This window comes from Triturus cristatus, chromosome 8, assembly GCF_964204655.1.
Source record: "Triturus cristatus chromosome 8, aTriCri1.1, whole genome shotgun sequence".
In the NCBI taxonomy this organism is placed as follows: domain Eukaryota; kingdom Metazoa; phylum Chordata; class Amphibia; order Caudata; family Salamandridae; genus Triturus; species Triturus cristatus.
The window spans coordinates 878,785,815-878,802,565 of NC_140591.1; the positions used below are offsets into that span (position 1 = coordinate 878,785,815).

Genomic DNA, 16,751 nt, shown 5'->3' on the forward strand with positions numbered 1-16,751 from the left:
TTTCAGGCTCCGTCAGGGCATACAGCCTGCCGCTGGGAACGCTGGCCCCTGGCACCAGGTCGATCTGGCAGTCAAACTGTCTATGTGGTGGTAGCACTTCCGCCTTCACCTCATCAAATACATCCTCAAAACTGTGATAAGCCTGGGGGAGAGCCACATCTTTTTCTGCCGCTGTAGCCACCGTCTGACTCCCGCTCTCATCTGCGTCAAGGGATTCCGTTCTTATTCCACAATGCAGGATGCAATACGGTGACGTCATTTCGATGCGATGTGTTGGCCAATCCACAAAGGGGTTGTGTTTCTGTAGCCACGGCAATCCCAATATGACGCCATATTGGGGCGCTCGGATGATGTTAAAATCGATTTGTTCCAAATGGTTCCTCCCATATCTCATCGGAAGGACCCCCGTGTGCTGTCCGATGGGCCCCGTCACCAATCGCCTTCCGTCTACCGCATAGACGTCTTCGGGTACTGCTTTGGGAAGAAGCACTAGCCCTAGCCTGCATGCCTCGTTGTGGTCCATAAACATGCCAGTGGCCCCTGAATCCACCATGGCCACAACGGGTATCCACTGGTCATGCACTCCCACGTGCACCGTGATAAACAGGTGTCGTTGTCCCTTAGTGACAGAGTTGGAAAGTGAAGGGATGGATGAGTGACTCCGAGATGCCCCTTCTCTGGTCTTGGAGTCCTCTAGTTTTCCGCCCGTATGTCCACCACGGCTGTTACCGACCGGTTGGCCCGATAACGTGACGTCTTCGGTTTGGCAGGGCATTCACGTACGTAGTGGCCTTTTTTGCCACAATATAGGCACAATCCTTGTTTACGGCGTGACTCTTTCTCCGTGGCTGTGAGGCTCGCTCGTATTGCGCTGATGTCCATGGGTTCTCCCTTGGATGCGGTGGAAGTTTCAGGACTTCCCACCGTCACATAGGATGGAAGGGATTTTCCTTTTCTCCCATGATCCCCCTTTCTTTCACTTAGCCTATGTTCCAGCCGTAATACCAGGTTGATAAGGCCCTCACATGTCTTGGGTTGAGGGTCAATATGAGCCACGGCGTCCTTGAGCTCATCGCACAGCCCTTGATGGAAGAGCGCCGTCTGTTTAGCAACAGGCCACTTGGTTTCCGCAACCAGCCTTCGGAACGCGTTGAGATACTGCACCAGGTCGTTGGATCCCTGTCTCAACTCAAGCATTTCACGGTCCGCCGTGTACGAGTCAGCCCTTCTGTCGAATACCTTCAGGAATTCCTCGCGAAAAGCACCCCAATCACATAAGAGGGGGTCGTCCCTGCTCACCAGAGGTACGGCCCATTGTGCCGCGTTTCCAGCCAAATAGGATATAAGGAAAGCCACACGAGCCTGACTCGTGGGGAACGCCTTTGGTTTGCACGATAAATGTAGCGCCACTTGTGTGAGGAATACCTGCACTGTGTTAGGATCCCCACTGTACCTCTCTGGTGTTGCCAAGGGGATGGCTACCGGCATTTCCACTACTACCGCAGGGGTCTGGTTCGTGAGGGAGGTGCTGGGCGTGAGCGGGTCCAATTGGATAGCATCCAGTCTGGCTTTTACATCGGCTGTTTCTTGCCTAGAGGCAGCCACTTCAACTTGCATGGCCGCTAAAGCAGCCAGCACATCATCAAGTGTTGCCATGTCTGTTATCGACCGGGAGACAGTTAGTGTTATTAAGGTCGGATATTTTGTAACGCCCTGAACGTCTCAGGATCGTTTAACAGACACGACAATGAGGACGCAACCACTTGTGAAGGGTTAGTTCTTTTAATGAAGGCAAATAAAATACAAAGAACAAACAAAAGTTATAGTCACTGGAATCCTCCAGGCTAAGTACGTTACCAGCCCACAGCACGGATGGTCCTAACCGTCCTCTGCATATACGCCGATCCCGGTGTATGCCAACAGAGGGCAGAAATGAAATGGCCGACAATGCCAATCGGTAGGCTGTGAGGGGCACGAAGAGTGTTGGGGAGAATCGAGGAGTCAGGGAAACACCCAGCCGGGGTCTCTACCTGAAGGGAGCAGCCGCTCAACCTCTTCCTCAGACTGCACCGGGACGCGGAGTCACCTCCTGGTGATGCGTCACCGATACCCCAATCACAAGCAAGAAGACTGAACCGAGAGCAGCCGCTCGATCGATCCTGTGGACTTCCGAGTCTGTAACGCGGCAAACACCTCCTGGTGTGCGTTACAGCTGGCAGTCCCTGTGTCTCTGGTCGGGCTGGGAGTTACGACTCCAACCAGCAAAAGCGCCACTGCGCTTGGACTCAGCCGAGTCAAAAAGCGAAGCTCAATGGTTGACCGGTAGAGCTTCCGGGTCCTTCACAGGTGACGATGGGGCAAGACACGGCCCAGGGAGTAACGACTCGACCTACCTCCGTTCTTGCCTTACTGGAGCACCACTCCGGAACACTGCTCTTCACGAAGCAGGTACGTCGGTGTAAACACAATATCCGACAGCCTTGTACCTCCCGGTTCCTCCCTTTATAGGGCGTGTTTTCCTTGAGTTATGTAACAGCTCTCCTGTTTACATAAGGGCGTGTTTCCCTTGAGTTATGTAACAGCTCTCCTGTTTACATAAGGGCGTGTTTCCCTTGAGTTATGTAACAGCTCTCCTGTTTACATAAGGGCGTGTTTCCCTTGAGTTATGTAACAGCTCTCCTGTTTACATAAGGGCGTGTTTCCCTTGAGTTATGTAACAGCTCTCCTGTTTACATAACCTCTCAACCGCTAAGCATCCTGGGAGATGTAGTCCATTTTCGCTGGTTACCGTTTTCCTCCCCTCGTATGACAGGAATTCTTGACATCTTGTGCTTTTTCCTTGCTGACCTCGATGGATGGGGAAACAGTAACTTAAGTCGAGGACGAGGCTTTCGGCGGCCTCTCTTCTCCCGCCTCGGACAAGCCATGAACAGCTTTGCCTGTTTTCGTTCAAGGCTTTCTTCTGACATGAAGAATAGGCATCAACATGATCGGACCCTAAATACTAAAAGCAAATATCATATGATTCAGTGATGGGCATCTGATCATCACAGTACTTACAGGGCGTGAACACTTATTTACGAGGTGGAGACATCTTTTAAAAAAAAATTACAAAAGACTTCGACCATTCCCTAATAAAGAGCCAACAAAAATCGTCACTCGTCGAAGGCTTGAAAAAAAAGGGAACTGACATCAGCACACCGACGGGGCTTCTTATGGCTACAGTGACAAGCAGTGCCATGGTGATTCTGACGCCCCTGTTGACATGGGAGAGCTACTGAGAACATTTCAGAACTGTCTTTTTCCAGTGTTTGCCAAACATGTTATTACAGTGATTGTTATAAAGTAGGATTTGTAGCGTCTTCCCCTTTTCAGCGTATCCAACGAACTGTGTATTGCACTCTCGCTCACACTCATTACTCTCTCTCACATCTTATTATCTTTCAGACTCACTCTCTCAGGACTCTGTAGTTTACCGAACTATTAATGGATTAAAATGAAGAGTGCTATATTCAAACTTTATCAACAAATTCTGCTGGACACAGTTGGGGAGTCATTCATCTACTCCTTACAGAATATTGTGACATTGTAGGGGTGGTCAAACCTGCCAACAACATAGTGCATTGTGAAACATTTAAAATGTTGAATTACATCAGATTCGTTTGTAGCCCATGCGCTCCACTGTTTGCCCGACTACATTAAGGTGGTGCACCTGTTGTGAGGACATTCATAGCGGCCAAGTGTACCCATGGCAAACTTCTCGCTTAATGCCAGTAACAATCTTTTAACAGACATCACATTGTATTTTGAGACTAGAAAGTTTGCTGTCAACAGTGTAACTATGTGTTTAAAAACCCCAGCAGCAAAGTGCAGTTGGGTAAAAAGCAATGATTTGCTGAAGGTATCGCACATAACAACGGGAAACCTTGCAGGTATGAATTTTGCTGGTGTATGAAAGCCTTGTGTCATTTTTAACCACTGCCATGTGTACATGGTGAAATCATTCCTTTCACAGGTACCTGTCACTAAATATTACATTGAATGTTTAAAGCTTTGGAAGTTTGGTAGTTTACCTGCTATCAATACTGACTTGTTCCATAAAAGGGGCTGATGTATTAAAGGGCTTTACCTATTCTCTGTCTGTGGGTAAGTATTATAGTACATATTGGCCGGGTTTCTTATAAGCCAGCCATTCCACTAATCAATCAAGTATCTAAACACTGCCAAAAGATCAACTATTTTAATATTCCCAGGTTCTCTACAGTGTATAAAATAACTGGATAACATCTAAAATACGCTTCTAAACCAGGGGTCTCTAACCTTTTCTGTAGAGAGAGCTACTTCTGATCAGTGAAAATCATTGTGAGCAACTGAATGCTAAACAACTTGCACATTGTTACCAGACAACCCGACACCCAGCTTCATTCACTTTAAGCCTAACATCCATAGAGCAGATACTATGGTTTCTATTTTATTCTTCTAAATGTATAGGGTGCATACCTAAAAGGGGTTCCTAATCAAACAATCTAGTCTTTAACAGTTTCCTAAATTTAAGTTCTGATTCCAATAGTCTCATTTGTAACAGGAAATAGTGTCAAAGTCTCAGAGCAATATAAACAAAGGAGTGTCCCTTGGCTCAGGCTCTCTTGATTCTGGGGACATGGTTTGAACAAAATATTTTGACTAAGGGCACTATGCAAGGGCTGCCATGTGTGTCAATGAGAGCGCAGTCTATGGAGATGTATGAACATGTGTGCGTATGAATGGCAAATATTTGTATGTGTAACTGAGAGTCTGCTTTGTATGTACTTGCAGCACAGGACATACCTTTCGCTATGTATAATACAAATGTACAACCATTTTTTTATTTTTAAATGGGAGAAATTTAAAGTGCAGAAAAATGTTATGCAAAAATGTTCATAATAGGGAACATTTTTCTGCACTTCACATTTCTCTCAATTAAAAAATAGCAGTGTTTTCAGTTATACTTCTGGTACAGAGTCTACTGGCCACTGGGAGTAAAGGTTAGAAAAAAGGGGCAGCCCAGTAACACAGGGCCCCAGGCCGGACAATTATTATCAGAAAGGTGGTTCCCAAGGGGGAAGTGTAGCCTTGGACTTCCAAGGCAATAGCGACCTAAAGAAGGTTAAACAGATCTTATTTTAACAGTACAGTAACAGCATTCATTTATTCAAATCATAGGCCAAAAATGGCACAACATTCATTTTTTAATCTTTTTTCATTTCTCAAAGAATAAAGGTGCTTCTGTAGATTGTCAGCTTTGGATTTAATCAATTGAGAAATAAGTACGGAGAGTGTCATTTGTTGGTTCTTTGCTCTGCTACTTTATACACAAAATGTCAATATTAACTTGTATTCAAGAAATGGCTTATTATATGGAGGAATCAAAGTTCACAGCTAAAGACACAAAATGCCCTGTTACACCAGTGGTACAGCTAGAGAGACAACCTCACAGAGTATTGCCAAACCTAGAGCTTTGGACTATCACAACTGTGAAACAAAATGCCTTTAAGAACTGGTGGATACATACCTAAATATAGAACTCAAAGAAATCAGTAACCTTGACTAACTGAAACAGTGATAGCTGTAAAAGCAGAGCAGACAAGGTGATCATTCAGTGGACTCCCTGAAATCTTATCTATGTCACACATTCTAGCAATAACAACAACTGGAGTGGTGATCTCAACAAGGGTTGTTTTTAAGTCCCATACACGAAGAGGGAATGAGGGTTCCCCAAAGTTCTGAACCTGCTGAGGAGACCGAGGATGAAGTGGATGTGTTAGAGCAGTCTATAGCAAAGGAATTTTCAAATGTAACCCTCAAAAGAACCTACCTCGTCCAGGAGATCGCGCCATCATACTTTGCGGTGCTCCTGTGAAAAGGTGCCTAGACTCGCTCCCGTTTGAAAGTTTTTTCTTTTTAATAAGTGCTTCACTGTGTTTTTAACTGCCTTCAATCTGCTTTATTTGCACTTGCTGTTTTTGTGGTGTGAGAAGGAGTCTGCCGCGGGGGATACTCAATAGTGCTGCCTCCTTGTTCCGCCGCAAGCTGTCTCGCTCGTTTGTTGCGGAAAAAGGCAGACACCATTGGGTGTGTTTTTGCACACTTCCGGTCTCCTAGTTAGGGGGAGCCAATTAGTTAGTGGTCTAGTGCTCTGCTAGCACCATTATTAAATGTGCAGCGGGACGAGGCGCGCAGCGGGCGCAGAAGGGCAAGCCCGTCTGCGCGTGTCCACATCCCAAGTGTGCCCGGCGCACGGCATGCTGGCCGTTCTAATACAGATATTTTTAAACCTATTGTATACTCTGCAAACACACTGTTAGAGATTAGGAATGATGATAGTCACAATCAATGTGTAAGTGCTATGCTCCCATTACAGAGTGAGCAGGACTATCTAAATCAAGCCTGCGTGGTATGCGGTTACGTCATTCCCCTCTGTGGAAACCCATTGGCTGCTCATAGTTAGGGAGAAATCAAAACTACATTGGTCACCACCATAGATAAAACAGAGTGTTATAAGGGGTTGCTGATTAATGCACGCTCCCTCATCAAACACAGAATTGAGTTTGTAACGCTAGTTGAGGACTTGGAACCTGACTGGGTTTTTGTAAGTGAAACCTGGGCAAATGCAGCCTCAGGACCCGACCTTATCGATGCTGTCCCAGATAATTAGTCTATTTAAAGAGTAGATAGGGTGGGCCGAAGGGGGGGGGCTAGGTATTGTCTGTAATTCTCAATACAAATGTATTATTGAGTCAGACTTGGATACACACACGTGTGAGGCTACAAAATTTAAACTCATTCTTTCAGCCACCGGCACTTTGGGAGGCCTACTGATCTACAGACCTCCTGGACCCAGGGTGTCTTTTCTGCATGAGTTTAAACAGCTTTTAGAGCCGATATAGCAGAGGACTCTCTTGCAGTCTTAGGGGACTTTAACTTCTACCTAGAAGAGAAGGACCACTCAGACTCCAATACTCTCATAGAGCTGCTTGCCAGTATGGGTCTAGCCCAATTAGTAACAGTCCTGACTCACAAAGGAGGACATACTCTGGATGGAATTTTTTCCAGTGACCCACGTACCACCTTCCAACGTAAAATTCCCATTTGTTGGTCGGATCATAGTGTAGTATGGTTCGACTTTCTTCCTCCAGCGTTATGTGGATCAGAGATCCCCTCACTGTCATAACAAATTTAGAAGCTGGAAAGGTATCTCAGCCGCCACCTTGGTTAACACCCTAAAGAATATGCCTTGTACAATTCAAGAGGACCCTAATCTTGGGGCAGAGGCGTTTGCGATATGGCTAGAATACACAGCAAACATAGTGCCACCCTTGAAATCACATATCTAGAAAAAACTCCGCCCCTTGGCCCCCTGGTACAACGAAAGACTTAGACGATTAAAACAAGCTTCTCATCGCGCTGAGCGAGCTTGGAGACTAACCCTAGAAGAGCAGGACAGTACACTATACAAAGCTAGTGTTGAGGAATATAAATGCGCATTAGTGGAAGAAAAATCCATATACTGCACTCACACAAGTGAAAACGCTACATCCACAAAAGAGTTATTGAAGCTGGTACACAGCTCTCATCTTCCCAACCCATAGCAGAACCAGAAACATCACAAACATTATGCAATCAATTGGCTACCTTCTTTCAAACTAAAATCACGGACATATACACCGGCTTTGACTCACTTCCTGAAATACCTATCTTAACACAGGCAATCAGCAGTCATGTCGAAAATGCTCCTCTGGTATCTGGTAGTGAGAATAGAGGTTTTGCTAAATTTCCTGACCTCACACCACTCCTTCTTGTACAATATCTTTTGAGAACGCATGCGGGCTGTCCTTTGGAAGCATGTCCACATGCAACCCTCCATATGGCTGCTGATACCATAGCAGAACCCATCTGCAAATTAATGAATTATATCATTCATTCTGGAATCTATTCCCAAACCTGGAAACAGGCCATTATAAGACCTCTTCTGAAAAAACCCAACCTAGACACTGGGGACTGCAAAAACTACCATCCCATTTCCTTGCTTCCTGTCCCAGCAAATATCCTGGAGCTGCATCTTAATAAACAGCTCATGGAAACTGCAGAACATCAAGCATGGCTTGATGATTCTCAGTTTGGATTTAGGAGGCATCATGGAACAGAAACAGCATTAATATCAGCCACTGACTACATCAGGCGCACAGTGGATGAAGGACGGGGTGGTGCTGATCCTTTTGGATCTGTCAGCAGCATTTGACACCATTTCACCTACTCTGCTGCTGGACAGACTACGGAGTCTTGGGATCTCACATCAAGCACTAGCCCTCCTGACAGGGAGACCCAAAGGGTCAATTTAAAATCTTTCCATTCAGACTCTTATGTTCTACCCTGTGGAGTCCCGCAGGGATCTTCTCCGAGTCCCACTCTTTTTAATCTGTATGTGGTACCCCTAGCATCTGTGATCTACTCATTTGGATTGGAGGTGGTGTCATATGCAAATTCAGAGGACACAGATTATGGTTACTATCCCTAAAGGGCCAAGAGCGTTGTCAGAATATATTCTTGGATGCATGACCAGAGCGACAGAATGGATGTCGACTAACTTTTTGAGGTTTAATGGGGATGAAACCGAAGTGATGATATTCGGATCAGGGTCATCCAAGTGGAATAGCAGCTGCTGGCCTCAGTCCCTGGGATGCTGTCCTACCCAGAGCGGAAAAACTAAGAACCTTGGAGTCCTGTTGGATATTGAACTTAACTTTAATATCCAAATGAATCGCACCATCTCGACATGCTCCTGGCTTATAAGGATGTTAAAAAAAAATCTTTCCTTTTATCCAACGACCAGCTCGGATCCAGGTTGCACTGGCCTTTGTAATGTCCAGACTTGATAATTGTAATGCATTATACCTGGCCGCTAACAAGAACTTGCAGCAGAAACTCCAGGTAATGCAGAATGCATTGGCAAGGCTAATTTTGGGCATTCCCCGGAAACAATCTGTCAGGAAGGGACTGGAGGTCCTGCACTGGCTCCCCATTAAACAACGCATTCGCTTCAAATCACTCTGTATGATCCATAAATGGTTGCATGCTTCCTATCCGTCTAGGTTGAAGACTATGTTCAAGTGGCATTCTTCTATTATACCATTGCGCTCTTCGCTTCAAATGCAACTAGTCGTACCAAGAACTAAGAAGATGTGGTTGGACAGAGCATTCTCGGTGGCAGCTAGTAAGCTCTGGAACTCTCTGCCCCTTGCTCTTAGATCCATCCCCCTTCTGCTCCCCTTTAGAAAGGCTCTTAAAACCTGCCTTTTCACGGTCTAGCATCTAGCGGGAGCTTCTGGCCCGTTCTAGATTCCTGGGTATGGACGGCTGATCTCAAGCGCCTTGATGCCCTTGGGTGACTGCTGCGCTTTATAAATCCTCAAATCAATCAATCAAATAGATGGTTCATCCCTAACCTACATGAAACTAGGGTAATTCACTACTCTTTAGAGGGGAAATCATAAAACTCTAAAAAGAAAAATTGTGAATACTGATTGTAAAGGCACTGGTTGTTTTACTTTCTTCTAGTAAAATGAATACTGTTCCTGTCACTATTAATAAGTATTGTTTGTGTGAATAATCACCATTTTTTCCAGCCCTCATCCTCTCAAATTAAAATTGTATTTTTCCAAAATGTAATATACAAAATTACCTCATCCACTTTTTGGAATTCCTTTTTAGGTGTTTCTTTCTCATTTGAGGCATACACCTGGAAGGACAACAGACCCATGCTAGCAGGAACAGCAGTTCGTCTCATTGCCTGCAAAGGAACAAGATCACAATAATTACACTTATAGATTTAATATTCTGTTTCATCGTATCGCAGTATTTCGATTTTTTGTTTTCCAAGCAGCAGCATTTTTAAACCCTTCTGCTATTTGAGACATATAGAGAGCTTGCTGTGTGTTAGCACTGTATGTTAATTCAATAAACTTCTCTTGTTGCTGGGTGAACACAAAATCCACTGGTAAGCTTGTTAGTGTGACTGATGCCATGTTTCAAATAACATCCACTGTAGGTTTTACGTCTCACGTAATATCTGTGAACCAATCAGGATGTGCCAGAGTCGTCCGCACCTGAGGGACAGCTAATGAAACGTAATAGGTGTAAAGGGCAGGCCACAGCATGACTGACAGCACAGTCTGAGGGTTTACCAGTCAGTGACAGCATGTGTTTGAGATGAGAATGCTATATATTTTTTTTTTTTTGAAACAGTTTATTGCAATCTCAAATAGTTACAAGTATGGGCCTACAACCGTCTGGCCGGCCGCTAGAGTGGCAGTAGCATATGACATACATACAGAAAAATCTCTAGGCGGTGCAAAAAGGGTAAATCAGGAGATATCAGTAGTGCAGGCCACATAACTCCGAACCAACAATGCGGTTTCCTTTTGTCAAAACACAACAACACAAAAACAACCACACCCGCAAGGCAACCCGCAATCCCAAGTGACAGCACGCGCTCCGTAAGTGGGGGACCCCAACCAATCGCCAAACTCTGAAGAGGGGAATGAGAACAGATCAGGGACTGGGGAACCACGGGCCCATGGCTGGGGGAGGGGGTCGGCTAGGGGGACGGAGATGGTGAGGCAGCCGGCAGCAGTGGCGGCTCGCAAATACCCCCGCGGTAGGCGTTCCAGGGGCCCCAGATTTTCACCCACGCCCCAGGCTTACCCCTCGCAACATACACCACCTTTTCACGAAACATACACCAGTCCATGTGTTCTTTCCAGGCCGACACCGCCGGAGGCCTCTGGGATCCCCACAATTGAGCAATGTCACGCTTAGCTATCATGTATCCTAGAGTCACCCACCGCGTCTGCGAAACCGAGTAGTCAGTTGGCTCCCACACATTCAGCAAGCATCTCCTCGCTTCAGGCAACAGCACGACACGCGTAACCACTCGCAGGACCTCGTGCACACCACGCCAGAATCGCTCCACCTTTGGGCATTCCCACAGAATATGCAAGAAAGTTGCCAAAGCACCACAGCCACGCTTACACAGTCCATCCTCAGCAAAGCCCATACGTAGAAGCCTTGGCCCCGTCACATAAACCCGGTGGAGGATCTTAAGCTGGACGAAGCGAAGGCGAGCCGGGATGGCCACCTCCTTCGGAGAGGCCACCGCGGACATCCAGTCCTCGTCGTCCAACTCCAGCCCATCGGCAACCCAGGCCTCGCGGAGGCCAGTCAGCAGGCCCGATCGGTCGTTGATCAGTTTTTTATATATAAGGGAGATCGTGCTGTCTGGGACATGGCCATCCAGCACTCTGTCCTCCAGGGGGGAAGACTCCGGAATGGATGCGACATCCGGGAAGACGGAGCCCAGCGCGTGGCGGACTTGTAAGTACCGGAAGTACTCACTGCCTTGCAACTGAAACTCCGTCTGCAGCATCTCGAAAGTTTTGAATCCCCCCCTCGTCCAGAGATCTCCCACTGTGCTGATGCCGATCGTGTCCCACTTCTCGAAGCCCTTCGAGGTCCACAAGGAGCCCAACCTCGCCGATGCATATAGCGGTGACGCCCGGGTCAAACGGTCCTTCCACCCCATAGCTGCGTTAGCCGCGTGCCACACACGCACCATGACACGCGTCGGTCCCGTCAGGCGAGGGTCCGGCGCGCCAGAGTAGAGCGCCCGATTGTAGTCGCCACCGGGCAGGAGCATCTTGTCCATTTCAAATGCCGGGTTCAGGGCGGGCCCGTAAAGGCCATGATTAATCGCAGCTAGCTGGGAGGCCCAGTAATACCGTTTAATATCCGGGAGGGCAACCCCCCCATCGTACCACGGGAGCGTCAATTTAGCCAAGGCGATACGTGGCCTCCCGTCCCAGAACAGGCGACGCTGCAAACTCTCCACCTCTCGGAAGTAGCGCGCCGGAACCAAATCCATAGTGTTCTGGAGAGCGTACAGAAAGCGCGGCAACGACATCATCTTAAACAAGGCCGCACGGCCAAGCGGCGAGAGCGGCAGACGCCGCCAACGCACCACGTCCTCCTTCAAGCGCTGGAGGGGGGGCAGCAAATTCCGCTCGTAGCGGGCCTCCGGGTCCAGAGTAATATATATACCCAGGTACCGAAACCCCTGGGAGGCAATCTGGATCGGACAGTCCCGTGGTAGGACCGGAGCCTCCCCGGCAAGCACATATACACAGGATTTCGCCCAGTTGATGACGAGGCCTGAGTTGCGACCGAATGAGCGCAAAACATCAACTAGGACGATCAGTGATTTACGCGGGGAGGCGAGATATAGAAGGATATCATCAGCGTAGAGGGACACACGGTCCTCATGCTCGGGGGTCCAACGGAGACCACGGATGGAAGGGTGCCACCGCAGCCACTCCGCCAGGGGCTCCAGGGCCAATGCAAACAGGAGAGGCGACAGGGGGCAACCCTGTCGCGTGCCCCGTCCCAGTGCGAATGGGGCCGAAACTCGTCCATTCACCACCACCTGCGCCAATGGGCCGGAATACAACAACTTGACCCAGCTGATGAAGCCCGGTCCAAAGCCAAACTTCGCCAGCATCGCCCAAATGTATGGCCACTCAAGCGTATCAAACGCCATGGTGGCGTCCAAGGACGCCAAGATGGCCGGCTCCCGCACGAACGGGACACGCGCGAGCACCCCGTGCAAGCGTCGCAGATTAAGGGCCGTGTTACGATGGGGTATGAAGCCGGACTGGTCTTGGTGGACCAAGTCGCCCACCACGCCGACCAGCCGGTTGGCCAGCACCTTGGCGAGGATTTTGGGCTCCGCGTTCAAGAGCGAGATAGGCCTATAGGATGTGACCCGCTCACGGGGTCTCCCCTCCTTGTGGATCACCACGATCGTGGCCAGACGCTGGTCCGGCGGAAGGGAACCCCGCGAGCGGGCCGCCAGGAACATCGCGCGCAGGTGGGGCGCCAGCACATCCGGTCGCAGCTTGTACAGCTCAATAGGAATGCCATTGGGGCCCATGGCCTTGCCAGATGCGACCGAGCGGATAGCAAGGGCAATTTCGTCCGAGGTGGGAGGAGCATCCAGCGAATCCCTGTCCTCCACCGAAAGGGAGGGCAGCGCGATGTCCCGAAGCAGGGCATGGGAATCCTCCTCCGAGCAGGGAGAAACCGGAGAATACACCTCGCGGAAATAATCCGCGAAGCAGGAGACAATGGCGTTCGGCTCGGTAACACACACACCATCCATCCTCTCGATCAACGGAACCACACGACTCGCTCTCTCCTTTTTGTCCAACCACGCAATCAATTTACCCGCCTTATCACCCACATCATACAGTCGCCCCTGTTGCTCTCTACTGAGGCACCCGGCCGCCTCCATGACGAGGGCTCTATAGGCCGCCTGCTTGAGGTGTAGAACATGCAATGTGGCATCCGTCACCCCGCTCCCCAGGTCACCCTCTAGTTCAGTAATTTCGGCCTCCACCCGGGTTACCTCCTCCCGCTCGCGCCTCCGGGCATGGGAGATAAAGGAGAGGGCCTCCCCCCTAAGAACTACCTTAAAAGCCTCCCAAAGGGAGATGGCAGACGGGACAGACCCCACATTCTCTTCAAAGTACCGCTGCAAGGATTTGATCAATTCGGCTCGAATAGTGGGGTCGCGCAGGTACCAGGCACTGATTGGGGCTACCCTGCCCTCCCCCCTCGGGAAGACATCAAGATGCAGCAGTAGTGGGGAGTGATCTGAAATACCCCGCGCCAAATGGCGCACCTCTCCCACCCTCCCAGCATAGGCCGCAGGAACAAGGATATAATCAAGCCGCGAGAGGCTACCATGGGCACCCGAGAGGAAGGTGTATTGCAGCTGCGCGGGATGCTGTAGTCGCCAGCAATCCACCAACCCTAGTGTATCTAAGAGGCCGGACAGCCACGCCTGTGCCCGGGGGAGGTCCCTGGGGGGATGACGATCCATAGACCCAGAAGCCACCGCATTGAAGTCCCCCCCAACTACCAGAAGCCCATCCGGGAGGTCAAGGAGGAGGCGCCCCAGGTCCGCAAACGTGGTTGATTGCAACCCCGGCGGAACGTACACTGATACAAAAACGACCACCCTGCCCTCCATTCTACCCACCAAGACAGTGTAACGTCCCCTCTCATCATGGCGCACCTCATCAATCTCCAATGGGAGCGAGTTCTTAATCATGATGCCCACCCCCCGCGAGCCCGAGGTGAAGCCCGAATGGGCCACCAAGCGATAGCCTCTCCGATTCATGGCATGAAAGGAGTTACCTATAAGGTGTGTCTCCTGCAGGAAGATCACATCTGGTGAAATTCGTTTCAGATACTGCAGGACCACACCACGCTTAATCCTATCCCCCAGTCCGTTAACGTTCCATGATAACACAGTCAGATCCCTACCCCCCATCATACATGAAAGCCATCAATCGTCCCCCATAGAGCCTCTCGAAAACAACAATACAGTAAAGGGTTTGCCTTGCGGTGCAAACAAACAACACTCCACCCCCACCCACCCATCCCAACAGAACTCCCCCCTCCCTGCACCCCTGCATGAGCCCAGACAGCCCCCCCAAAGTGCAGTGTGCCTGTCGCCCCATAGATGAAAAACTAACTAGTCCCCCAGAGGAGGAGGGAAAGCCCCCAACGGACCCCGTACCACCTCCATAGGAGGGGAACATACACGATCAGTTAATGGTAACCAAAATATTGTCCAGAGCAAGGCCTACTATGCACCCCTCAGTTCTGATCCGGCGAGCCCTCCCCGCCAACCGCACCCCCCCCACCCCCCCGGCCCCGATCCCCAGGCAGAGTATCCAACCAGTCCCCAGCCGCCTCGGGACGGTCAAAGAAGTGCGTGCGACCATCCACCTCCACCCTCAGCTTAGCTGGAAAAAGCATTGAGTACTTAAGGTTCATGTCCCGTAGGCGACGTTTAACTCCGAGAAAACTCAGTCTCTGCTTTTGGACCGTCGGAGTAAAGTCAGGGTAGAAATTCACGTCCATATTATCGAGCTTGACCGGTCCCTGTAGCCTGGAAGTCTGCAAGATAGCGTCTCTGTCCCGAAAGTTAAAAATCCGGGCAATGAGAGGCCGCGGCGGGGCTCCGACCTTAGGTCTTCCTCCGGGGACCCTGTGAGCACGTTCCACCGCAAAAAGTTTACTCAGCCCCCGGAGCTGGAGATGGGTGAGGATCAGGTCTTCCACAAACAAATCTGCCGCCTCCTCCTCCCGTCCCTCCGGCACCCCGACAATACGAACGTTGTTCCTCCGGGCCCGACCCTCGGCGTCCTCCAATCGACGGTCCATCATGGCGCTCGCCTGGCCAAGCCGGTGCACCTCCTTTTGAAGGGCCGCCACGTCTGTAGTGAGACTCGAGGTGGTGTGGGCCAGGGAATCGACCCGGTCATTTGTTTTAGACAAGTCGGCTCTCACCAGGCCCACCTCAACCAGGGCCGAGTCTATCTTCTGCGCCAGAGTATCAAAGCGCTGGTCCACCGAGGCCTTCATCTCGGCAATGGCGCCCATGACGTCCCGGAGGGTCAGATCCGCGGGTTGAGCGGACGCCTCAGCCGGGCCCGCGGGGGATGTACGCTGTGCCTCTGGGGAACCCTTCTGGAGGGTGTAGCGGTCCATACTGTTTGACTGAGGTGCCGGGCCGCGGCGGGTCGATTTCACCTTGGCCCGGTCGCCATCTTGCTTTGTGGACATGTCGCACTCCCAAAGTCGTGCCAATCTCTTCGAAAGGGCCGATAAACCAGTTCACGGGTTCCGGGGGGGGGGGGCGACCACTGGACCGGAGGACAACTCACAGCCGGCGGGTCAGCCGGGCACAGGGACAAGGCCACACCACCGCACCCTGCTCCGCAACCCTACCTCGCTGGAGGGCAAGGAGGGCGCAAAAGCGAAAGTGAAAGCGCGGGGTACGCGAGTCACCCAGCCCTGCCCGCCGCTGTTGTTCGCTTTGTCCCCGGATCGCCCCACAACTCTAATCCGGGGGGCCGGCGCGGAGAAGGCCGCAATCTTCGATCGGTGCTCCCACCCGTGTCCGGGGTCCGATTCGAAAACGGAAAACGGGTGCCGCCTCAGCTCGGGTACACAGACACAGTCCCCTCATCAAATACAGGATGTAATCAGGATTAATTCAGGAGGTCGCAGAGGTCCTCGGGAGCTTCTCACCTACGCGGCCATCTTGGTTGCGCGCTAGGCTCCTCCCCGAGAATGCTATATTTGTATAGTGTGAGAAGTTGTTAAAAAGGAATTTGCCTTGAAACGTGACTGTTTCTCTAAGTCCTTAGGATGGGTCCCTATCAGAGTGAATGACACTCTCTAAAAAGGGACGAAATTCACGTGGGACTAAAGTGCTCAACTGGCCCGCACCCGGCTGACCCATCTCACTAGTACCTAAATTGCAAGGGATACTTTTTTTTAAAAAAAACATTTATTTATTGATTTACATCATGTATAACAAAACATTACAGCTTCATATGGCCAAGAAAAAAAATAAAATTGTGACATACAGTCATCTGCCATAGTATACTCACTCATCGCTTTGCAATACCATTGGAAACAACAGGTGAATAAATCCCAAATAGCATACATGTATCACAGGGTTACATGGTTCTAAGAGAGTACAACAAAGGCACATCTGGATCATCAAAAGGCACATTTCGGCAAGTAGTCAACATCACGTCACTCATATCGCAGTCCCGTCGTGCTTCCCAACACCCCATGCA

General features: G+C 49.9%; 1 protein-coding gene across 1 annotated transcript in view; it reads right to left on the minus strand.

Moving 5' to 3' along the window:
• APOO (apolipoprotein O) overlaps window positions 1–16,751 on the minus strand; it is a 999,638-nt gene that overhangs the window by 909,070 nt on the left and 73,817 nt on the right. The window contains exon 2 of the mRNA XM_085622412.1: window positions 9,719–9,826. Coding sequence (XP_085478538.1) covers window positions 9,719–9,826 — 108 coding nt within the window. The remainder of the gene's footprint in view (window positions 1–9,718; window positions 9,827–16,751) is intronic.